Below are 26,290 nucleotides of genomic sequence, written 5' to 3' on the forward strand. Positions count from 1 at the left end.
TTTGGTTCGGGTACAGAAACTGCTGAGTGTAAGGCATCACTGATAAATATTATATCTTTGTAATCCTTCCCAAAACTAAAAATATTTACCCTATGCTAGGAATTCATATTCTCAAACCAAACTCACCTTCCGATCGGTTTAATTATCATTGAATGCAGGTGCCAGACGGCATGGTGTTCTGGTTATTGTATTTAAAAACTGAAATGTACCTATCAAGTTTAATTTGATTTAAAATTCATGTATCAAGTAACATGTTGCCTTTTTTGATACTTTGTCTAGTTGCTAAAAGTGTAGTAAGATAATTTTCCTCAACTTCAAACTTATTGTATATAGTAATGATCCATAACTGTTGTAGTAGTTGTAATATTTGTATTCAGTCTAATTGAATCAGGAAGTATTAACATTCTGAGTATAGAAAATGTGAAAACAAATGAATAGTTTTAAAACAAAAATAAAAATACCAGGAAAAACTCAGCAGGTCTAGCAGCATCTACGGAGAGGAACACAGTTAACGTTTCGAGTCGGTATGACTCTTCAACAGAACTAAGGAAAAATAGAAAAGAGGTGAAATGTAAGCTGGTTTAAGGGGTGGCGGGGATGGTAGACGTGGGATGGGAAAAGGAACACTCAATTCAACACATCTGGTCCTTCTCCAAACCATGTACTATTTATTGTGTTGTGGTCTCTACTTCACCTATTTAATCTCTTGAGAGGAAATGTTATATACTACTTTTGAGAATTGTAAGTGAAAACTCCAGGATTCCTGTTCATTTACACTTCTCCATTATTCAGCTCTGGCCTTCACAGACAACCAGACAACTACACCAACCACCTCTCTCTCTCTCTCTCTCCCCCCCCCCCCCCCCCCCCTCCCCTCCCCAATCTGGTTCTTATCACTCTAACCTTTGAACCAATATTCATAAACTTTGGTACTGAAATTACGCCACTGATTACTAAATCACTGAATATATTTGTCAGAATTTCCATCCTGCACTACTTTAGTGGAGGCATTAATCAATTTATTTTAAATGGTTTAATGCAATCATAGGGAGAAAAATTTCAAAAATTATTAAATATTTGTATGCAAGTAATATAATGATACAACTATGGGGCCTTTTTATTAAGATTTTACTTAAAATTTAGCCTAGACAAGATTGAAAATTTTGTGGTGCTGATATGTTTTTGTATTTTAATGATTAGCTAAATTAATTTGGTATATGACACAGTTTCTGGTGGTGTTATGCCTGCAGCAACTACCTAGAAGGACAGAGCGCACAAGAGACCCAATTCCCCTGATGACTTGAAAACTATATGCAGTTCACAGATCTCTCATGATATTAAATGGAGTGGATTTCCTCATTGAACTGAATTTAATTGCCTTGGAAACACTGTATTGTAAATGTCAAGAAGCTACTGGATGCCCTCTTAAAGCAGTTTTGTTTTGTGGGTTGTTACTGGAGCCTAAAGGGAAGTGAACTGTTCTTAAATATAATATCACTTTAATAAGGATCAATGTGATGAGCTGAAGACCTGTTTTTAATGTCCAGTTGGAGTAGGTTTGCAGTATTGGTTCAGACCTTGAAGTTAACGCTGATCCATCAAACTGGATTTTATTGGTGTTTGAGTAATCTTGGAGATGTTTGGCAACCTGGCAGTCTTTGATTGGGGAAAAGAATCTGTAGGGTACAATAGGCCAAATGTGATCATTTTGAAAAAGTAGCGTAAATTTAAAAAGGAGAGGGAAAGGACTTGGAATTATACAGCAGCTTTCAAAACCATAGGATCTCCCAAAGCACTTAATAGCCAATTGGTACTTTTTGCAGTGTAGCCATTATGCAGTTATTTTAGTTGTTGCTATACACATTTACCATGAACATTGTTGCTAAACCATCTTTAAAATCATGAAAGTTGTATACATGTTCTTAAATCTGTCATGACCCACTATAGGGTACAACTCACAGTTTGAGAACTGGTTGGATTTTGCATGTGTGGATCTTGCATTTTGAAGTGCATTTTGCTCATTACTAGAGCTCCACAGTGTCAGTCAAATGTGATGAGGAACGGAGTGAGTGGATGTAGATAACAGAATAAAAAGATGCTTCCCCATTGGGTTTTCGTTCTCTGCCAGCCTCGTTTCTCCCTACCCCCACAAAAACTGAACCTTATATTCCTTGCTATTTTGCTAATGTTTTTTCAATGTAAAATTTAATATATTGCTTTGCCTTTTGCCACTCCAGATTTCCTGGCTTCATCCAGCACAGACTGCCAATAAAGAGAAGCCTTTTCTGTATACATCTGGCTTTCCTGTGTTCAATAGGTCTTTCTTCCCCTCCTTCCACACTCCAGGCAGGAAGAGCATGTACTCTGCTGCTGTGCAGGTAAAATGCCGCAACTCTGCATGAATATGGCTTGTCAATGTTTTCTTTTTGTTAGGTTGTTTGGCTGAACCCTGAACAGACGGCAGGAAAAGTAAAGCCATACCTCTTCACCCAAGGTCAAGCTGTCTTGAACAGATCCTTCTTCCCTTGTTTTGATACTCCTGCAGTTAAGAGTACTTACTCTGCCTCCATTAAGGTAAGGCCTATGATTCTTTTCCTCTGTAAATTTAATGTAACTGAGGTGATGAGGGTTGAAAACTGCACACACTGCACAGAATAATCATAGATTGTTTTGAATTTATTCTGAGGCTATGTACAATTTGTCTGCTTAAGAGAAGTGATTGATAATCCTTTTAATCCCTGTTCCTTTTAATATTTTCAGTTGAGTTTATCTAAATCGTTACGTGATTCTAAATGTTTTAAACTGGGATTTGTTTGCTCATCACTTTTTAATTGACAGTTTTAATGCTGCAAAGCTGAGGTCTGAGGCACACTTTGAGCAAATGATCTGTGCAGTATTCCCTCTTTGAGTGGTGTCATGAATGTGGTGCCATGAATTGGAATATGGACCCATTGCCCTCCATCCCCACCTTCATTCTTACTGGGCAGGCTCATGACATTGAATGGAAAAGTCCACGCAAAGTGCCTGCCTCCAGAACTCATCTGCAAAGCAGTTTTAAGACAATGACAATGGGAAATGATAAACCAACTACAGCTATGGTTATTAAATATTTAAATTTTGTCAATTGCTACACCAGATGTGAATTTTGTAAAATGAGGCAAAATGATGTTGGAATAAAAACTTTTCATGTGCTCTTGATCCAGGGGAATATATGAATTAAGAAATATCCAAGTAGTCTGGGCTGAATAAAGATGTATTTGGCTGTGTCTGTCACTGGAATTTAAAATCCAGCAATTTTAAGACAGAACCAAATTTCAATTGTCTTTACAGACTGAATATTCAGCACTGGTCATTTTAAAAGCAAAAGACAATTGGACAATGGCTTTCAAGTTCCACATTGAGGGAAATCCAAGTATCCTCTCCCTAACAAATAGGTAACCAAAATTAGTTTGTCTTGGCAGAATATTCCTTTGGACTTATTAAATCTATATAAAACATTAAAAATACCAACTGCAACATCAACATCAGAGATCAGACACTGTTCACAAATGCCAGATCCCATGCTCTGGTGGCTCCTCTAGCCCAGCTGCTCCAGTGCAGCAATGACACTATCATCTGCCTGACAATCTGACCAATTACCAGGTATATGTTCTCCTCCACAAAAAAAAAGACAAATCTAATCTGGCCAATTAATGTTCCATCAACCCTTGATTTTTGCTTCAACATGGATATGAACTGAAGGTATTTCTCTTAGACAAAGAAGTGTGGAATTTTTAATGTTAACTATTATTTGTCTTTTTAGGTTCCTGAAGGATTTACAGCAGTTATGAGTGCAACTAATTGGGAGCATGATGAAAAGGAAAACATATTCCACTTCAAAATGGATCACCCAATTCCTTCATACCTGGTTGCTTTAGCAGTCGGTGACATTGTCTCTGCAGAAGTTGGACCAAGGTGAGTTCTTTCTCTTTGTCTAGCTACCTTAAAGCGATTTGACTTTAAAAGCACTGACAAGTCATTTTTCTGTTTTTGCCAGCATGCTATTTCACCATTACTCAATTCCTATTGATTAAAAAATGAAAGTTCTTTATGGTTTCAGCAAGTCCCTTGGGTAGTTATCTTGTTGAGAGGTTTAGAACATTTCTGCATTAAAATGAGTAAATTGTCAGATTACAATTGGGCATATATTTGAAGAATTAAGTGAATCCTGATTGTTTTCACTCCTAGTTATGTTATATGGTTACTTTTATGTGAGGTGATGCACAGTGTATTTATGTAGGATGTTTTTCAGGTATGATTCTCCAGTTGGGGAGAATGCAGTTGTGGAAGCCTGCAGATGTCACCAGATTCAGCAATGTCATCTAATTTAGCTATGCTGTATCTATACTTTCTACGTGCACAGAGGCTATTATGGCAGCAAAAATAGAAAATGCTGGAACTGTTTTTGTTTCAGGTTTCCAGCATCTGCAATATTGTACGTTTATCTATTATGGCAGTAGGTGGGTGGGGAATGAGAAATGCAGGACTTCTGAAAGGATTGCTGTTCATTTTTCTGGCACACGAGTCTGGGGTGAAAACAGCTGGAGCAGCTGATTTTTACTGGGATAAGGGGAACCCTCCACCTTTATAGAAAGAGGGCATTACCTGAGTAAGTGTACGTCCCATGTCCATAGGTCTTTGGAGGTGCTCACTAGACTGAAGAAAAGTTTTATGGTAAAGTTGGCAAAAGTTTATCCACACAGGATGCGAATGTATGTACTATGTTTGCACCAAGCACATAGCCCACCACACAATGAGATATCAAAGTGCAGTGTCAAAGCACTCAATTTGCATATCTCAAAGGTGCCACTTACAAGGGAGCATGAGACCAGGTACTTGGCAACACATACACTCCACACTCTGATCAAACGCCAGCAACAGAGAAGGAAACATTGAAGAAGGGACATTGAGTAGGTCAATAAACTGATTTCACCTTCTGTGGAACTTATGGTTTATATTAGATTTATTGTTAGAAAGGATGCATGAATGTTATAGGTGGCAGGAATCAAAGCGTTGATAGTAAAGCTCATGATAATTAGAGCATATTGTTAAGGGATCTGTAGTAAAATGAGGGCTGTTAATGTAGGGAAACTGTAGTTTCTACATAAGGTTCTGTTTGTGATTGTGCAACTTGTGTAGTAGTTCAGTGAATCTTCCTTTCGTACATACTGCAGGATTGTTTATATGGATGTCAATGGTCAAGTATTTGCCATCATCAAGGCTCTGCACTTCGTGGATGCCATACGCCTGTTGAGTAGCCTCTCCTGCTTTTCATGGGGAAAGTAGCAAATATATTTTTTGACATGGGGAATCTTTGACCTGATTCCAGTGGCGAATTGAAAGGTTCCAGTAGAGTAAAATTTCTGGTGGCTTTTTAGCAATGCTGAATGCTGTTCATGTGCTAGATCTTGAGCAAATCGGGCTGCAAGAGATGACAAAAATTAGGAGAATAACACCACCTGCAAGTTCCCCTCCAAGCCACACACTATCCTGACTTGGAATTATATTGCTGATTACACACTGTCGCTGAATCAGAAATGTGCAACTCCCTCCTGAGCGGTACTGTGGGTGTACCTACACCACATGGATTGCTGCGGTTCAAGATGGTGGCTCACCACCACCACCTCAGGGGCAGTTAGGGATGGACAGCAAATGCTTGCCTTGTTAGTGATGCTCAGATTCCATGAAGGAATGAATAAAACAAGTCACCAACCTATATCACATTGTAGAGACAGTGATGGCTAGTTCCCCTGATATGGCCAAGGTGTGTTCTGTGTCTAAAAGCAAAGCTCCTGGGCTAATTGAGTGGGAAATAGTTGTCTAAGGCAGACTTGTTTTATTGTCCTCTACATGAATATCCGTTCCTGCTCCAAATCCATGCTTGCCTGTTTAGTTCTACACTGCGAACACATTGCCTCCTGTGTGCAACAGTAGGAATTCAGTCTTTGTAGAATTTGGAGTTTGGTTCTTTTCTCTTGTGCTTCTTTCTCACCTTTTCCTTCCTCCTTGCTTGTTGTCTTTCATGTGCACTTTTTCTTTCATATACTCTGTTTCACTTTTGCTCTCATCTTTTACTTTTTTCTTCTTTCAGAAAAAGTCCTTTATAACATTAGTACAACTGTGAGTTAGTCTGGATGGTCCCCTATCTGGTTATTATTTGAATCATTTCCACAATGGATCTCAGTTGCTGACTTAGTAATGTGGCAAAGTATAATTAAACAGGTACTATTACTTCATGTTAATCTGCAAATTTAAACTTGAATGAATGCTCTCAACTGACTAGAATCACAGTATGTAGTAAAAGAGGCAATAATTGGATATAGTTGCCTCTAGTCCTGTCTTCTGGAGGAATGGTAATATTAAGCTCATTCTGCTGTGCTAAATAGGTGTTACTTTAAGAATGATAAAGTCTGTCACTGAGTAGTGAAATTACACTGACTAAAGTGCATGGTTTTCATTGTTCCATTCTTACTGTTTGAGTATTAAGAGAGTAATCTTATTTCTGGAACAGGAGTCGTGTCTGGACTGAACCCAGTCTGTTAAGAGCTGCTAAAGAGGAATATGACGGTGTGATTGAAGAGTTCTTAGAAGTTGGTGAGAAGCTGTTTGGGCCATATGTGTGGGGAAGGTAAATTTGTCTTTCTGCTATCTGATTTGATAAAACAATCTTCTTTAGTTCCTGCCCATACACCTTGCTTCACATTCTTTTACATCAACACTTAATGTTGGAACTGCCTACATTAACATTGTGTAATGGCCTTTCCCACGTAAACAAATTGCTTGTCACAGATTGTTCATGAATCAACTGAAACGCAAAGAAAATATTTTTTAACTGAAATTTCTAATGTCTAAAATAAGGCGAGCTGCCTTTCTTTCCTCTGCATGAGCATACTTTCCTCCTTCAAACCCATGCCTGTTTGCCAATTCCATGCTGCTTATTCATTGACTGTTGTGCGCATCAGCCCTTCTGCATGCCAGTTTGTTAATTTCACCATTTCCTCATGCATTTTTCTGTCTCTCTTGCACACACGTTCTTACATGCCTCCTCCTTTGTCGTCCTTCTCTTGTCCCACAAGATCTTCTAATTGTGACCCCTTTCAATCTCACTCTCTTGTCTTTCATTTTCTTTTTCCTTTTTGTCTTTTTTTAAAGGTGCTTTGTAGCATTCATAGTACGACTATAAACTAATCTGGCTCTCTCACTGACAGACTTTTTAAAATAAATGCATGTTTCACGATGAAACTGAAATTTAATCATTGAATCTGTCTTTTGTTTTTTTAAATCTTCTTAAAGTTCTTATTCAAGCCTCCAATCTGTCTCATCAGTCTGGACTTTGGATATATTTAGCATAGAATAACAGGACAGAGTTTGTCTCACACCTCTACATTCTAAGCAAGTTTTGTAGCAAACATTAGTAAATCAATGTCCATTGCCATCAGTGTTTGGCATAACGCCCTGATGTTATAAAATCTTCAACTCATAGTGACTAATGTATCTAGAATAATGGGTGCCAAGGAAAGATACAGAATTTAATCGAAGGGGACTATGGCTATCATAAACCACTGATGATTAGATTGTAGGTTTAAACTTACTCCATTATCTGCTATTTTCTATGACATTATTCATTGATTAATGATTTAACATCTTGCTGTTCTGAAGAAAAACTTGTTTGTCTTAAGTTTACTGTGATACGAAAGCAACATATATGCTACATACAAAGTCAGTAGATTCATTAATTATCCTGTCTGTTCATTTCATACATACACATGGTGTTCATATTAGCTGCAGCTGACAGCCTCCACTACACCGTTGACAAAGAACCTGATATAGTAATTTATAAACTTGTTACTCCAATATTACATTTTTATAATGTAGTTAATAATTAGGATTTCAGTCATTGGCCCTGGGTCAACTGAATTGGAAGGCAATGTTGCACAAAAAATGAAAGGAATAGGAACTATACGAGGTAATAAGTGTATCTGTTTGACGAGGTCTTGAGTTTATTAAAGATTCTTTTCCGAAAACAAATTTACTTTATTTTCAGGGTTCTTGCATGTGTTCTAGGGTCCGTGTACTGGGCAGCACTTCCGGGTTTAATCCCCATTATAGATTTAAGCTTGCATACTAGGTTACCCCTTCAATGGAGTATGGAGTACTGTGGGCAAGCTGCATTGACAGAGGTGCAAACTTTCTGATGAGATGTTAGATAGCGGCTGGCCCTATCTGTCCCCTCAGGTGAATGTAAAAGATCCCATGGCATGAATTGGACAACATCTGAGAGTTTTCCTGATGCCATATTTGCATGTCAAAGGTAATTCATTGTTTACTGCGTGCTCTGCAAGCCCTGAGAACATGATAAGCTGCATATCAACGCGTGTTTTTTCTTAATAAAAACAATGATTTTCTTAATGCTGATTCTATATGTTCATTGTACGTCAGCTGGTACTTGTGAAAGTACGAATCTGTGGTGACACGTTTATGTTTCTCTGCTACTAGCTAGATTCCAACTGATTGCACAGAGCTCTCAGCCTGACTGTTGTTGAGTTGTGTAAAAGTCAAATTTAAAATAGGAGTACATTTAGTGTAAGTCAAAACTTTCAACCAGGATGAACAGTTCCTAGCAGAAATGTACCCAAAAGATTGCACGTCTTTGCAGTTACAAAGTGAAATGTTACGGAGTGAATTATTTTGTCATGGTGAGCTCTTTGGTTTTGTTACTATGCTGGGCTAACTTTTGGGAATTGTTCTAGCCTGACGGGGCTGATTGGTAAGTATTTTTTTTTTTGGAAGTTGGTGAGTTATTTTGGAAGGCAAGGGTGGAGCAAAACTGAATTAGGTTCCAGAAGGCGAAGATGAAACCACACAATGCAGTACAGAAAGTAAAAGCAAAATTCTGGAGATGCTGGAATTCTGAAATAAAAGCAAAATGTTGAAAACACACTCAGCAGGTTGGTCAGCATCTGTGGAAAGAGAGAAACTGAGATAATGAGTCCTGATGAAAGGTAAACAGTCTGAAATGTCAACTCTTTTTCTCTCCACAGATGCTGCCTGACCTGAGTATTTCTAGCATTTTCTGTTTCTTTCTGTTAGCACAGAAACTAAACTGGGAGTGACCCAGAATTGGCAGGACAACTATCTCACCAGCACTGTCATTAAACTAGATTTTAGTAAGCAATCGCATTGCATTTTTTTTTTTAACTTGCATGTCCTGTTGGATTAACAAATAGATTAAAAGAAGTTTACATGTTTTGAGACAGATCCAATCCAGTAGAACCAGTCACAGTGACTGCTTCGAGTCTCTACCTGCAGAACTAATAGTTTTGGATTAGTGGTGTACGCCACAATGAGTGAGGAGGAAGCAAAAACGCCTGTATTGAGTTGTGATATAGTTTGAGAAGACTGTGACTATACAGGTGGGATGGTGTTTTTATATGTTTTTTTTTTTAAAAGTCTTGATAACTCTAGGTTTCTTGTAATATTCTAAGGTATGACCTCCTCTTCATGCCTCCATCTTTCCCATTTGGTGGGATGGAGAATCCCTGCCTTACGTTTGTTACTCCATGTCTACTGGCAGGAGATCGGTCACTGGCTGACGTCATCATCCATGAGATTTCTCACAGCTGGTTTGGGAATTTGGTCACAAATGCCAACTGGGGAGACTTCTGGCTTAATGAAGGCTTTACAATGTATGCTCAGCGAAGAATTTCAACAGAAATTTACGGTATGCCTCTCTTGAGATTGTACATTATAATGATTCAGAATGCCAATCTCCCAATTCTCATTTCTGAAATGTGATGAGTTGCTCACTAAGATGTTCTTTAGTGCATACCATTCAGGTATATTTCCCAGTAAGGTATTAAGCCTTAGCACAAGCTTTTTTAAACAGGTTATTTTTTTTTTATATAATGCATTTCATATGGTTTCAAGTGTTATGTTACTTTATTAGTGTCATACATGATTTTTGGTAAACACCTTTTTTTTTGAACAAAGCCAACGAAGGGGATTGTTTGCCACCAGAATCTTCCCGTGACAACATCCATTATGGAAATTTTTGTATGTGAGATGTTGATCCAGAACAGACCCACAGGAAGAAACTGACTAGAAATTAGTTATACCTCCACCTTGCAAAGTAGCTGAGAGGGGTTACCACTCTGTCTCATAGCAGGTCATAGGACAGAGGCGTGTCTGAACAGGTTTGTCTGCTTTTTTAGTATTTTTAAGGTGTAGAAAACAAGGTTATTGGTAGGTAAAGCCTATTAAAGATAGGATAGGACTAATCATGAACATACTTGTTGTCATTGCCTGTGGCATTCCAGGAGACCTTGATGGAAGGCAAGCTCATCACTAAACAAAAAGGTTGTTGTCTATTCCCGCTTCTTCTCTTGCCCCCTAAATGTGCCTCCCCTGACAAACTGGTGAATTGTCTGCTTTTAAAAATCCCAGTTTACTGTTTCGTCACAGATGGCTTTTATTCATAGGCAAGCTTTGTCGTCTTGTTACCAGGGAGCCTCCTGATCTGTAATTTTACTTGGTAATGTTTATTTCTCAGGTGCAGCATATACTTGTCTTGAGGCTGCTACAGGGAGAGCCTTGCTTCGGCAACACATGGATAACACAGGGGAGGACCATCCACTCAACAAACTGAAGGTCAAAATTGAACCAGGTGAGAGCTTAGACTCTAGATCTGTAAACCTGATTTGGATTCACTTTGAATAAATCTTGGTACAGGATTGATTTCAGGTATCCCTCTCATTAGGAGAGCCTACTCTTCTATAATTTTTACAATTAATAAGTACATCTGAATCCACTTAAATGAATATTTCTACTAAGTGAACAGAAATGAAGGATTGCAAGCGATTAACTATTTGTTGTATTTCTATCTGCTAACAAGTACGGTTTTGCTTAAATTCATGTTTATACGGTCATTACATAAATAACACAATTACATAAATAATATTTCTCACTGTCATAGCCTGTTTCTCGTCCTCAAAATTTTTAGTTTATTTCAGCTAGGCCTTCTGTTTCAATTTCAACTGCTTTTATTAATCTCTAGTTTCAAACTTAGACTTTGCCAGTTCCTCCTCTCCTCTAGTATATTAACTTAATTCCTTCCCTCCTACTCTAGTTACATCCTCCACAAGGACGTGAGTGTAATTTTGATTCAGGTGAAAGGTTCCCTTTGAGCTACTCATCCCATGTTCTAGAATTCACTCCAATGCAATGAAAATGTGAACTCTTTGTGCCAGCCCTGCATGTTGACCTTTTTTCAATATATCGTTCCCTAAACCTGACACAGTTTCAGTATCCTTCACCGTATACTAGTGAAACATTTCATTCGGAGCTCCTAATACTGTATACAAAATAGGCTGTCTGTACCCTTGATTATACTTCCACGGTCATGGCCTTTATATTCTTGTAATTTACCTGCCTGTCACTCTCCTGGGTAGTCTCTTGTTCTCTGGTGCCATAATGTTCCTCAGGACTACCTACCACTGAGTCGATGCCGCTATTCACCTCATACTCGACACATTGCAGAATGCTTTGACTGTTTCCCCATAAAAGGATTTGTAAAATTGCTTTTAAATACTTAACGTTAAGAGTAAATGTGTGTTCTCAAGTTTTGTTTTGATAAAGGCACCTGGATGAAAGATGATTTAATGTGTTGTATGTAAGCTTTTTCCAGGAGCTAAACGAGTAGCAATTTACTAACCTGCCTGGTTAGTCAAAAAATAATTCACATCCCTTATGTTGGAAAGCCCGCCCCTCTTCCCCTTGTGTATGAAAGCAGGTATAAGACGGGGGATTGGCAACGGGCTGAGAGATGCTTTTGAAAAATCGAGAAAGCTGCAAATACTGGAGGCTTTCAAGCAGCAAGAAGGATGCATTGCAGGAGAGAGAAGTTAAAAAATTAATTTTAAATGAAGCAAAATGACTCATTGAAATGAGGTAGCATAGCCTATTCATTATTATTGTATTATATGCATTGGAAATAAGTGAGCCTAATCAGGATTGGTACATTCTGCTGGAAAATAAAACTTGAATGATTCATATCGAGTCTTGCCTAACCAAATGCTCGTTTGATCTATCTTTGGAGTGGTGTCAGCTGTGGCTCTGTGGTAGCATTGTTGTCTCTGAATTAGGAAGTCATGTGATTAAACCCTACTTGAGGGACTGGGCGCTTTAGTGCAGTTGCTGAGAGTGTGTTGCACTCTTAAATTTAGCTAGTTTTATCCTGAACACTCGATAGCACAGAACTTTCTATTAACTTGGACTCTGCTTGCTCACTTCCAAGTATTAATTACAGTAAGTCCTCACTTTAAAGTTGTAGTTGCGTTCCTGAAAATCGCGACTTTTAAGTGAAACAACTTAAGTGAATCATGGGTTCCCATAGGAATCGATGTTAAAGCAGGAGTTCAGTTCCTTTGGTTTTGCAGGCAAGAAATACCCAATGTGCAAATTGAAATACTATACTGTATGTGCAGGACTGTGCATTCCTAGCTGAAATATCTAGCAAAATAAAATAAGTCACTGAATATAACAGAAGTACTGTATAAATCCACATTAGATAACACTAAATCACCCAACAAGCCTTGAGTAGCACAGCCTCTGTCTCACCCACACCACTCCTGAAACTCAGCTCTCTCTGTTTCTCTCTCCAGAGCCTGGACCCCTTCCTGATGGCCTGCAGAAGCAGAGTCCCTGTCCCAGGGGGTGCTGGAGATGGAGTTGGATTGGGTTGAGGGTGTGGTGGGGGGAAGGAGGAAACTGAAGGGGGTGATGGAGCTGGAGGGTTGCGGAAGAAGCCACACGGTGCCTGCTCTCTGCCCCTCCCACACAGGATTACCCACAGTTCATTATCTGATTGGTGGCTGGCAGCTCACTGTCCCTGCCCTGCATTCCTGCTCCCAGGATCTTGGGCCTCGCGCTCTCCTCACAGCCTGGGCCTCTGGTGATTGCTCCAGCATCAGAACATGCTGGCAGGTGGCCCAGAGTGCAGCATGGGTCTGTCTGCTCACTTGTCTATTTCAACTGCTGTCTGGCTTACATATTTACATTCAACCAGATGAGTGCTTCCTAATCCCCCATCCCTTGTACATCCCAATCTGCCTGCCCTGGCACCTGCCCCAAGTGTATTTTATTTTGACTGACTGCCTGAAGCATGAACGAGAAGTACCATAGATACTGAGCAATCGATACTTTAAGGAAGAGAGTGGGACATTAAGAAGGACAGTGAAAAACAGGAACTTGTATCTATATAGGGCCTTTCACAACCTCGGGACAGCCCAAAGTGCTTTACAAACGGGTATACTTTTTGAAGTGTAGTCAGTTATAATGTAGGATGAAGGGAAAGGCACAATCTTCAATGCTTCAGTGGCAATTTACATATTCCACCTGACCTTTGTTCTCAAATGTTCCAGGTTTGCTCCCTTCCCAAATATGAGTCCACTTTTATGGGAAATTTATTTTCCTTTAATGGGAAATTAATTTATTGTAATTGTTTGATTCATTGTAACTGTTTCTTTTAGGTATTGATCCTGATGATACATATAATGAAACTCCCTATGAGAAAGGCTACTGCTTTGTATCATATTTAGCTCACCTTGTGGGTGATCAGAACAAATTCGATGCTTTCCTTCGGGTAAGAACCCTTTACTATCAGTAAAGATTTTTTAAAATTTGTGATGAACTGGTTAATAGACAAATTTTAAGGGAATCAGACATGAAGTTGCAGCAGTGCTCCAAGGCACCATTTATTTTGTGGTGCTCAATCTTTCTCAAGCTTAATTCAGGTTGCTTTTACTTTTTGATTCCAACTATAAAGTCTTAAAATGTTGGCTTGCTCCCAGTAATTTTTTTTTCTACTTTCATTAAAAGAAGTTGCCTCCATTGACAAGTCCACATCTTCTGTTCTGTATTTTCAGCTTTCACCTAAATATTTGGCTGTGATCTGTGCTAAAGACCACTCCTAAATGTGAGCCCCTGCTTGCCACAAAGCAGAGTCTGACTTTATACCTGCAATATCTGATAATACAGTAATTCCTAGGTAATGCAACAATAACTTAGTAGATTTGAGACAACCCCTTGAACAATGTCCTTGGCTTCTGAATGAGGAACAATAAATGCTATTTAGAATGTAATTTATGCTTTAAACTATATAACAGGTTAATTCAAACTGACAGATACATGGTAACAGCAGCTTACATTAGTTTTAATGTGCATTCTCCTCCACTACCTGACATTTCATTAACTCAATTGATATTACTAAACTTGGGTTGGAGTTTTTAACTGTAATTTATATACATGGCTGTTTGTAATTGCCTGTAGAACTTCCTGAGGACACCTCCATCCAAGCTATGATGCCGCTCTGGTAAACTGGAAACACGCTGCCTGGTATCACATATTGTGCCCTTTCAATTTGATAACTGGAACAGAGGAAAACAAATTTCCTTCCATAGTCAAGATTATCAAATTAACATGATGGCTTTCTAAACTCCATCAGCAACTTATCTATCTTTGTCCTGAAATCAATCAAATTAAGCAATACTGTGCTTCGTGATTTCCACTAACTTTATGAAGTTTATTTGGATAGGAATAATGCCTTTCAACTAATATTTTATGTACACCCAGACAATAATGTGTATCCATTCCAGTCAGGGGAAGGCAAGTTTGTGGTAATCAAATCTAGTTATTTGAAACTTAACCTTGTGTTTTAATATATGGAAAATATTGTGCTAGAGGGGAAACAATCCTCTCTTTCATTGCAAACTTGTTATTGGGTAGTATGTAGGATCCCACTATATTTCACGGCACTTAGGATAACATCAGACATGCCTGACACTTCTTGAAACAGGCTTCAGTAGTTTCATGTATTCAAAATCATTAATTTATTTAGAGAAACAAATGGTTGAAGTACGATATTGAACAGTTCAATAGAGTAGTGGAAGTGTGGGGACCAAGCAAAGAAGAGCTCTTGGACTCTTGCAAAACCTAAGATGAAATGCAACTGAAAGAAATGTGTGATGAAAGCACAATATAATCTTTACATATTAACTGACCTTCAGGCAAAACTGCTAACATATAAATGTGCTTTTTTTCTTTGTCATTCCTTTCAAGAAAAGGCACTAGCTTTGATTGTTGGCCTGGTAAACTGGGAATGCGCTGGCATGACCTCTGAAGAAGAGTCATACAGACTCGAAAAGTTAACTCTGTTTTTCTCTCCACAGATGCTGTTAGACCTGCTGAGTTTTTCCAGCATTTTCTGTTTTTGTTTCAGATTTCCAGCATCTGCAGCATTTTGCTTTTAGCATATTTATTAAGTTACCTTCCAAGCTAATGGAGCCTGACCAATAACTCTCCTATGGTGGTCAGAGTTATAGATAGTGTAATGTGGATTAAATTCTGTGGCAAGCAGGTTGCAGATATACTATATTTAAAAAATCGTGTCAAAATGCTACTGGATGTAGATTCTGCTAGATGAAGAAATCACATGGTGTAAACAGTAGCATGCGTGCACATACTTCACAGTGGAGTTGTATGAGTGCATTGCTAGTTTCTTGATGAAAACAAGTCATATGTAGTTTTTTATTCTTTCATGGGATGTGGACATCGCTGGCTAGGCCAGCATTTATTACCCAATCCCAATTGCCCTGTGAAAGTAGTGGTGTTCTGCCTCGAGTACTTATGGGGCAGGTACATCTACAGTGCTGTTAGGGAGTTGCATGATTTCGTTCAGCGATAGTGAAGGAACGGTGATGTAGTTCCAAATCAGGATGGTGTGTGGCTTGGAGGGGAACTTGCAGGTGGTGGTGTTCCCACCTGCTCAGCATTCAGTTTTTGGCATTTGTTTTCATTCGAACAAACTCTTGACTTTCATACGTTCTTGTTTGGTTGCAGGCCTATGTGGACAAATTCAAGTTTCAAAGTATTGTAGCAGAAGATACCTTGAATTTTTATTTAGACTATTTCCCAGAACTCAGGGAAAAGGATGTTGAAAAAATACCAGGTAATGCAGTTTAATTGAATGTTTATTGAATGCACACTTAAATAGAGGGAGGAAAACTCTTGCCATTGAAGTGCTATTATTTAGAATTCATCATCTTTCTGTTGTTACCAATGGGTCAATAACTTATGGTAGCTAGTTAGTCGAGATATCGCTGCATGGTCTTATATTTAGAGACCAACCTGACCTTCATATACATTTTCTTATAAAAATAGTGGACAGCTTGTGATGCATTTAAGGGATTCTGATAACCTCAGATCTGGTTAGTTCTAAGCTTCATTTGACTTCTTGCCATTTCATAATAACCGATAACTCCTTGGCACATAAACAGTTTCCTCCATATCACCAGATCATTAAAAATATACATTTCACAGAATCACAATTTTAATAGCACAGAAGGAGGCCATTCGGCCCATCGTGTCTGCATCAGCTCTCCAAATGAGCATTATGACCTGCTGCCATTGCCCTGACTTTTTCCCCTAACCGTACACATTGTTTCTATTCAAATAATCATCTAATGCCCTCTTGAATGCCTCAATTGAACCGGCCTTCACCACACTTCCAGGCAGTACATTCTGACCCGAACCACTCGTTGTGTGAAAAAGTTTTTTTCTCACATCACGTTTGCTTCTTTTGCAAATCACTTTAAATCTGTGCCGTCTCGTTCTTGATCCTTTTGCAAACGGGAACAGTTTGGCCCTCTCTAGTCTGTCCCGTCCCCTCATGATTTTGAACATCTCTATCAAATCTCCTGTTCAAAGGTTTGTCTCAAATCTACTAAGTTATTGTTGCATTACCTACGAATTATTGTATTATCAGATATTGCAGGTATAAAGTCAGACTCTGCTTTGTGGCAAGCAGGGGCTCACATTTAGGAGTGGTCTTTAGCACAGATCACAGCCAAATATTTAGGTAAAAGCCTAAAAAACAAAACAGAAAATGTGGACTTGTCAATGGAGGCAACTTCTTTTAATGAAAGTAGAAAAAAAAATTACTGGGAGCAAGCCAACATATTAAGCATTACAGAGGAATTGATTCATGGGATTGAGCAGAAGGGCCTCATTACAGAGCAGTGTATTATGTGGGTCTACAAAATACAAGAGGTGTTCCTGAAAGAGGCCCACATATTTGAAACAACTTAAGCTGCAGGACATGTTTAAAAGAAGTATGACGGACCTCAACATTCAACTTCCTCGGCCTGTGTCTGTACACCAGCTACCACCCAAAACATTCCCTCTGATGAGTCTTCGGTTGAGATATAATTTAAGAAAATGAAAAAGTAAAATAATAAAACAGCAAAAGTAAATAAACCCCTTTTATTCTTTATTTCTCATACTTTATTTCTTGTATTATAAGCGCACTGTCCATGGACCCAAAATCCCCAAATCCAGCATGTCTGGCCCTGAGTTTTGCTACCTGTATTATAATAAACTGTGAATATCAAAAACAGCATTCTAGCAACATTGAGTGCAGCAGAATCAAACAGCAATCAAGGTTGAGACAAAGACCAGGACTGTTTGGTATGAGTTTAACATTCTAGTACACTAGCTGAACTATCTAATTTTCTTTTTGTTAAGGGTTTGAATTTGATTTTTGGTTGAACACACCTGGATGGCCACCTTACCTACCAGACCTTTCATCTGGTGATACTCTCATGAAACCTGCAGAATACTTGGCAACTCTGTGGCTAGCTGCAGATCTGAACATGGATGCTATCAAAGGCATTGATATGTCCTCATGGAAAACCTACCAGATTGTGCACTTCCTTGATAAACTCCTGGTAAAATCACCTTTGCCTCAAGGTAACAGCGCATGACAATTATATGCATCACGTAACAAAGCTTAATATTTCTTAGTTACTTAGAGCAACACATGAAATATACTCCGCTTAGACAACATTTAGACTGGTATCCTTTATCATTAAAAATGTTTCCTTTCAGGAATTTAATCTTTTAAAATTGTATATTAATAGCTTTGTTTCAGTAAGTCTAAACACAGCATCTAAAGTAAGTGCATGTTACTTAAAAATAAACATGTTAAACCCATGACCCTTGAGTTCAAAATGGTTCAGGTTCCTAGGAACAGGAGTAGCCTATACGAACAATTCGGAGCAGGACTAAGCCACTCGGCCATTTGAGCTTGCTCCTCCATTCAAGGACATCATGGCTGATCTGATTGTAACCTCAACTCCAAATTCCTGCCTACCCCCCATACCTTTCACCCCCTTGTTCATCAAGAATCTATCGATCTCTGCCTTAAAAGTATTCAAGGACTCTGCTTCCACTGCCTTTTGGAGGAAGAGTGTTCCAAAGACTCTTAACCCGCTGAGAGAAAAAAATTCTCCTCGTCTCTGTCTTAAATGGGCGGCCCCTTATTTTTAAATAGTGGTCCCTAGCTCTAGATTCTCCCACAAGAGGAAGCATCCTCTCCACATCAACCCTGTCAAGACCCCTCAGGATCTTATATGTTTCAATCAAGTCGCCGCTTACTCTTACCTACAGCGATACAAGCCAGTCCAACCTTTCCTCAGAAGACAACCCACCCAATCTAGGTATTAGTTCCCTAAACCTTCTGAACCAGCCTTTTGCGATTCATGCACCAGGACCCCTAAATCCCTCTGCATCTCAGAGCTCTGTAATCTCTCACTATTGAGATAATATGCTTTGTTTTTTACCTTTCCTGCCAAGATGGAAAATTTCATACTTTTCAATAGCCCCTCGAGCCTGTCCTTCCATTCAGTGAGATCATGGCTGATCTGAATCCTAACTCGATCCACCCAACCTTGGCCCCATTTCCTTTAATACTCCTGGCTAGCAAAAATCTATCGACAGAGTGCAACTTGTACGGAGTGGAATTACTGCGAGTTTGGTAAGTAAGGGAGCTCAGTGAGGAAGGGAGGTGCTTTTTTCTTTCTCTATCTTTCTAAACTTCCAGGAGATGAAACGTTGCACAAGAGGGCTGAGTTTGAAAACATCCAAGAGTGACACCACAGCAGTTAGACAAGTTCATTGGTTGGTGAGAAACTGCTGTTAGGGAGGATCTTCAAGTAGCTGAAAATTAGAAAAACGCATTCTTTTTAAAAGAAATAGTTACTTAGATTTAGGTAAGAAACACAAAAAGTAGGGAAGTAAAGTAAAGTCATGGCCAGGTAAAATAAAGTTGTAAAAGTAAACCAGACTAAAATAAAGTTAACATAAGGGAAATAAATTGAAGCCATGGCAGGACAGCTTGGTCGTGTGGAGTGCTTGCCCTGTAATATGTGAGAAGTCGTGGACGCTACCAGTGTCCTAGATGACCACACGTGCAGGAATTGTCACTAGCTGCAGAAACTTGAGCTCCAGGTTTCAAAGCTCAACCGGCGACTGGAGTCACTGTGGCGTTTCTGGGAGGCTGAGAGCTACATGACTAGCAGATTCAGAGAGGTGGTCACACCGTAGCTTAGGAGTCTGGAGGCAGAAAGGGAATGGGTGACTGCTAGGTCAACCAAGAGAACTAGGCAGGTAGTGCAGGAGTTCCCTGTGGTCCCGCTTGCCAATAGGTTTTCCTTTTTGGATACTGGTGAGGGTGTTGATTACTTGGAGGAGTGCAGTCAGAGCCTGGTTTGTGGCGCCACAGGTGGCTCCGCAGTACAGGATGGGAGGAGGAAGAAGGGAAGACTAGTAGTGTTAGTGGATTCATTGGTTAGAGGAACAGACGGGTGTTTCTGTGGCCATAGACGTGACTCCAGGATGGTATGTTGCCTCCTTGGTGCCAGGGTCAAGGATGTCACAAACCGGCTGTGACATACTTCTGGGGAAGGGTGAACAGCCAGAAATCATGATCCACGTTGGTACCAATGACTTGAGTCTGAAAGGGGATGAGGTCCTGAAAGCAGATTTCAGGGAGCTAGGAAGGAGGTTGAAAAGCAGGACCTCTAAAGCAGTAATCTCAGGATTACTCCCAGTCCCACATGCTAGTGAGTAAAGAAATAGAATTGAGTGATTAAACATGTGGCTGGAAAGCTGGTGCAGGAGGGAGGGCATCAGATTTTTGAGGTTTTGGTACGGTAGGACCTGTACAAGCTGGACGGTCTACACCTGAACAGGACTGGGACGAATATCCTTGCAGGGAGATTTGCTAGTGCTGTTGGGGAGGGTTTAAACTAGATTAGGAGGATGGGAACCTGAGGCCAAATTCGAGCAGGGAACAAGGGATGGAGAATTAGTGAGTGACCCTGAAAGACAGATGCAGCACAGGTTAAAAAATGTACAGCTCAGGAATTTGGCAGCATTAAAAGGTATATATGTAAATGCAGGTATAGCAAATAAAGCTGAGGGCACAGACACGTGGCAGCATGATAACATCGCTATAACGGAAACTTGGCTTAAAAAGGGGCAAAAATGGCAGCTCAATATCCCTGGATATAGTGTTTACAGGCAGGATAGAGAGGCAGATAAAAAAAAAAGGTGGGGGTATAGCATTATTGGTTAAAGAATCAATTGCAGTGTAAAGAGGGATGATACATTAAATGAAGCATCAAATGAGGCAATATGGGCTGAGCTCAGAAATTAAAAAATGGGGCAGCCGCACTGCTAGGAGTGTACTATAGATCCCCAAATAGTGGAAGGGAGTTAGAGCAAATATGTAGACAATTTTGAGCGCAAAAATAATAGGGCAGTAATAGTTGGGGACTTCAACTACCCTAATATCAATTGGGTTACGAACAGTGTGAAGGGCACAAAAATTCTTGAACTGCATTCAAGAGAACGTTTTCAGCCAGCACATAACAAGCCCGACGAGAAGAGGCGAGTTCTAGATTTAGTCTTAGGAAATGAAGCTGGGCAAGTGGATGAAGTAGTGGAAGCCCATTTTTGGTGATAGTGACTATAATAGTTTAGATTTCACATCATTATGGAAAAGGACAAAGATAGAAAAGGAGTAAAAGTTCTAAATTGGGGCAAGACAAATTTTACAAAGCTGAGAAGTGAGCTGGTGAAAGTGGACTGGATACAATTACTAGAAGGGAAAACAGTGTCAAATCAGCAGGAGGCATTTGAAAATGAGATTCTACGGGCACAGTGTAAACATGTCCCCACAAAGAAACAGGATGGTACTGCCAAATCTAGCGGCCCCTGGTTATCCAGAAGCATACAGGGGTAAGATAAAGCACAAAAGAAAGCTAATGACAGTCACAAAAAGCTTAATAATGTAGAAATCCTAGAGGAGTATAGAAAGTACAGGGGTAAAGTAAAAAAGGAAATTGGGAAAGCAAAGGGAATACGAAAAAATATTGGCAGGTAAAATCAAAGAAAATCCAAAGATGTTTTACCAGTACATTAAGAGCAAGAGAATACTTTGGGAAAGGGTAGGGCCTATCCGAGATGTACATGGTAACTTGTGCGCTGATCTTGAAGATGTGGGCAGGGTTCTCAATGAGTACTTTGTCTCTGTCTTCACTAAGGAAAGGGATGATGCAGACATTCTAGTTAAAAGAGTGTGAAATATTAGATACAATAAACATAGTGAGAGAGGAAGTACTGGGGGAACTGACATCCTTGAAGGTGGATAAGTCACCAGGGCTGGATGAAATGTATTCCAGGCTGTTAAAGGAAGCCAGGGAGGGAGTAGCAGATGCTTTGACTATCATTTTCGAATCCTCACTTAAATACAGGCGAGGTACCAGAGGATTGGAGGTCTGCAAATGTTGTACTGTTATTTAAAAGGGATGCGAGGATTAGACCAGAAAATTATTAGGCCGGTCAGACTGACTTCGGTGGTGGGCAAATTATTGGAATCAGTTCTGAGACAGGATAAACTGTCACTTAGGCATGGATTGATCAGGAATAGTCAGAATGATTTTTGTTAGGGGAAGATTGTATCTTACTAACTTGATCAAATTTTTTGAGGAAGCAACAAAGAGGATTGATGAGGGTAGTGCAGTGGATGTTGTCTACATGGATTTTAGTAAGGCATTTGACAAGGTCTCACATGGCAGACTGGTTAGAAAAGTGAGATCCCATGGGAAATGGGAGAAGGTGCCAGGTTGGATCCAAAATTGGCTCAGTGACAGGAAATAAAGGTAATGGTCGATGGATGATTTTGTGAATGGAAAGCAGTTTCCAGTGGTGTTCCACAGGGCTCAGTGTTGGGGCTTCTGCTGTTTGTCATATATATTAATGATTTGGACTTAAATGTGGGAGACATGATTGGGAAATTCGCAGATGACACAAAAATTGGCCGTGTAATTGACAGTAAAGTGAATAGCTGTTGTCTCCAGAATGATATTAATGTTTTGATTGAGTGGGTGGAAAAGTGGCAAATGGAATTCAATCTGGAAAAGTGTGAGGTAATGCATTTGGGGAGGCCTAATAAAGCAAGGCTATGTGCAATAAATGGAGGATATTGAGAGGAGTTGAGGAAGTGAGACACCTTGGAATGCATGTCCACAGGTCCCTGAAAGTGGAAGGACAGATGGATAAGGTGGTAAAGAAAGCTTATGGGATGCTTTCCTTTATTGGATAAGGTATTGAATACAAGAGCAGAGATGTGATGATGGAACCGTATAAAACACTGGTTAGGCCACAACTGGAATTTTGTATACAGTTCTGATCACTGCATTATAAGATGGACATAATTGCTCTGGAGAGAGTATAGAGGAGATTTACAAGAATGTTGCCATGGCTTAAAAATTGCAGCTATGAAGAAAGATTGGATAGGCTAGAGTTGTTTTCCTTAGAACAGAGGAGGCTGAGGGTTGACCTAATTGAGAGGCCTAGAAAGGGTAGATCTGTTTCTCCTAGCTGACAGGTCAATTACTAGGGGGCATAGATTTAAGGTGACTGAAAGAAGGTTTGAAGGGGACGTGAGGGAAAACTTTTTCTGGTGGATGTCTGGAATTCACTGCCTAAATTGGTGGTTGAGGCTGAAACGCTCAACTCATTTAAAAGGTACCTGGATCTGCACCTGAAGTGCAGTAACCTGCAAGGCTACGGACCAGGTGCCAGAAAGCAGGATTAAAATAAGCAGCTAGTTTCTTTCCTTTTTGGCCGGCGCAGACACGATGGGCTGAATGGCCTCTTTCTGTGTCGTAACTTTTCCATGGTTCTATGGATTTCAGATTTTAAATTATTAATTGTTAACATCTACTTCCTTCTTTGGGAGAATTCCCCACATTTAATGCCAAGGATAGAAGTATTGCCTTGAGAAGTGTATAGGTACTAAACCTAATAATCAATTCATAGTGAAGATTAAAGGTATAGATAATCTGTGATTGTACACTTTGTTTATCCTTAGCTCAATGGTAACACTTTTACTTGAGTTATGGGTTGTGCGTTCAAGTCACATTCCAGATACATAAGCACATAATCTAAGGTGACTCTGGAATAAAATTTGAAACCTGCTGGTTTTCTGTAGGTAATATTGCAAAGCTGGGTAAAATGTACCCAAACATAGCCAAAGCTAAGAATGCTAAACTATGATTTCATTGGGTGCAGATTGTGAAAAATAACTAAGGACCACTTTTCAGTGCAGCACTGAGGGAGCACTACACTGTCAGATGTGCCATCTTTTGGAAAGCATATTAAGCTGAAGCCCATATTCCCTCAGGTATATGTAAAATACCTATTGGTGCCCTCAAAGAAGAGTAGGGGAGGTCATCTGATGTCCTGTCCAACATTTATCCTTTAACTAATGCGTTAAAGTCATTCAACTCTCTGCTATTTGGTGGGACCTTGTGTACAAATTGGCTGCCAAGTTTCCCTACATTATAAAAATGAAATACACTTCATCAGTACTTAGACTGTGAATTACACTGTATAAGTGCAATTCTTTTTCCCTCCTGTCCTTTGCTGCAGGCGTGCAGTTCCATGCCACCAGCAGCTGTCTGAAACTATGTGGCCATTCTTTATGCATAAGCCAGATGGTGAGTGTTGGCAGGTGATTCAACTATCATAGTTAAACCATTCGTACCTTAACTTGATGTCCATACATATGCAGTTGCTAAAACCATTTCAGGAGCGGAAACCTTTGATCTTAAGTACGTTGCTTTTTATGTCTTAGAACTATAATGATAGTCACAACATTGTGTTCAGGAGTGAGAGGATTGACTCTTCACCGCCTCCCACCCCTCTAACCAGTTCTACCTTCCAAACTTTCAGCCAGACCAGTTGTGACACTCCTGCTGTTAGCTTGCTAACTGTAGTCCAAGGATTGGACTTGAGATTTTGCTGATCTGGATGGTTCAGAAATTTACTGACTAAACAGGAAACATTGAAGAAATTTCACTTCAGTGATTTCCCAAGGTGGTGATAGTTTTTGCAACCCATCATGACCAAATAAAAGTATCAAGTGTGTTCAGAAAAAAAAATATTGTAGATAAAATATTATTTGCATCATAACTATAATATCTGGAATAAAATATGAAACCTGCTGGTTTTCTGTAGGTAATATTGCAAAGCTGGCTGAAATGTACCCAAAGATATCCAAGGCTAAAAATGCTGAACTGCGTTTTCGCTGGGTGCAGATTGTTGTGAAAAATAACTATGAGGATGCATTTGATGAACTCAGGAATTTCCTCCATAGTCAGGTACGTAAATGAGTATACTACACAGATTGAGGGGAGAGAGACTGGGCCACATAGATTGGGATCACCGCAGAAAGAATAAGATTCAAGAGACACTGTGGTTTATGAAGACAGTGAGTGTGTACTGGGAACAAAGCCATTGCAGAGACAAAAATAAGTTGAGAAACACAGCTTAGAGGTGCAAACAGCAAACAAGGTTGTTGCACAGAGTAAAAGAAATACTCGTGATCTAGAGACTGGTGAAAGTCAAAAAGATTGACAGACCAAGAAAGATAGGTTAACATTTCTGCTAATTACCAGGTTGTCCTGTACTATTACTTCAGTATAGTATAAAAATGTTCATCATAACAAAAAAATTGTTATACCACTGGAATCCTTTTTTTAGCAGAAATGCTGGCCAGGATAGCCATGAGATGAAGAAGATCACTGCTTCACTAGTTAATCTGTCTCTAAACCTAATGTTAGTTCTGAGCCCTGCAAAATGTTTAAAATACTAATGCTTCCCTCAAGACTAAAAATTGTTTTGTCATTGTTGCCCTCTTCATAGGGAAAACAAAAGTATACTGTTCCTGTTTATCGAGCCATGTGGTCTGAAACTGAAGGGACACGTAAACTGGCACAGGAGATTTTTGCAGCCACGGGGAACCAGCTCCACAAAAATGTTCAAAATTACGTGAAGAAAATCTTTGTCTGAAACTATTATGATTCATCCAATAATTCTTGGACAAATTACTTAACTATTTCAGAAAATACAATTTTTTTACTTTCCAGCAGACTCTTTTGAATATTCTTACTTCAGAATTTACGGCTCTGTTATAAACATGATTACTGCCTTTCAATCTGTGTTTATAAAATCAGGAAAATCATTCAATGTTTTTGAATCTCTTGTCTCCATATGTGAATGTAGTAGACATCTCCGTGCTTCCGCAAGGAGTTATACAATGCTCACTTCTTGGGTATTTTCCAAAATAGGTCTATGTCAAATCTAATAAATTCAACTGCTTGTGGCAAACAGATCCCACAGAATCATTTGTAATCACTTCATATTTTTCCAAGTTAAAAGATAAATATAAATGTCAAAGAAGTGTAACCAAGATTGAAATGCTCCTGGATCTCAGCTGATTTATAGCCTCTTTAGCAGTGTATTTATTTAGAATATTTCTATTTTTTAAAATCGAACCACCTGGCTGCAATTGAGTTTCGACAGTGGTGTAAAACTGCCTTTGACAGCTGTCTTTATTGTGACAGCTAAAGCATGTTGGGAGAATCATAGCAAAACCTTAACTGCTACGATAGATGCATCTCCCACACAGCTAGATTTCTGCAGCATTCAAGGTTCAGCTCAGACACAACGTTCCTAAAGCTATAGAAATTCCTGAATTTTACATGGAAGCCATTACATTCAAAAATACAGCAAAGTAAGTTAAGCAAATTATTCGGGGACCTTTTATATGAAGGAATGAACATCCTACCAAAAACTTATGAAGCAAGTTTTTCTGATAACTCACCAGCATGAATTGTCTTACCTCACCATATGCCTGTAGGATTTTAACGATTGCTGTTCATTATACTGCAGGTGTGCATCTAATTTGCTGGCAAACGTTGATCAAAAATAATTGTTTGCAATAGTACCTGAATTTTTTTTATTCTCAAGTTGTGGGCTAAGATACATGACCTCAGATATATCTATG

The 26,290-nt window shown here is 39.3% G+C and overlaps 2 protein-coding genes across 4 annotated transcripts in view; one reads left to right on the forward strand and one right to left on the reverse strand.

The window, feature by feature from the left end:
• Window positions 1–25,611, forward strand: part of rnpep (arginyl aminopeptidase (aminopeptidase B)) — a 30,338-nt gene extending 4,727 nt beyond the window's left edge. The window contains exons 2-11 of one of the 3 annotated variants that reach the window (XM_078546615.1): window positions 2,434–2,574; window positions 3,803–3,954; window positions 6,551–6,667; window positions 9,525–9,760; window positions 10,589–10,702; window positions 13,566–13,678; window positions 15,934–16,042; window positions 17,617–17,841; window positions 24,460–24,602; window positions 25,147–25,611. In XM_078546615.1, the coding sequence (XP_078402741.1) occupies window positions 2,434–2,574; window positions 3,803–3,954; window positions 6,551–6,667; window positions 9,525–9,760; window positions 10,589–10,702; window positions 13,566–13,678; window positions 15,934–16,042; window positions 17,617–17,841; window positions 24,460–24,602; window positions 25,147–25,293 (1,497 nt within the window). In that variant the 3' untranslated portion in view covers window positions 25,294–25,611. Of the gene's footprint in view, window positions 1–2,237; window positions 2,379–2,433; window positions 2,575–3,802; window positions 3,955–6,550; window positions 6,668–9,524; window positions 9,761–10,588; window positions 10,703–13,565; window positions 13,679–15,933; window positions 16,043–17,616; window positions 17,842–23,431; window positions 23,527–24,459; window positions 24,603–25,146 lie in introns of those variants that run through there. The other 2 variants (XM_078546617.1, XM_078546616.1) reach the window with 2 other exon arrangements.
• Window positions 1–26,290, reverse strand: part of LOC144683536 (peptidase inhibitor 16-like) — a 697,419-nt gene that overhangs the window by 454,630 nt on the left and 216,499 nt on the right. The gene's annotated exons all lie outside the window — the stretch shown is intronic.

This window comes from Cetorhinus maximus, chromosome 8 (genome assembly GCF_964194155.1).
Source record: "Cetorhinus maximus chromosome 8, sCetMax3.hap1.1, whole genome shotgun sequence".
Lineage (NCBI taxonomy): Eukaryota > Metazoa > Chordata > Chondrichthyes > Lamniformes > Cetorhinidae > Cetorhinus > Cetorhinus maximus.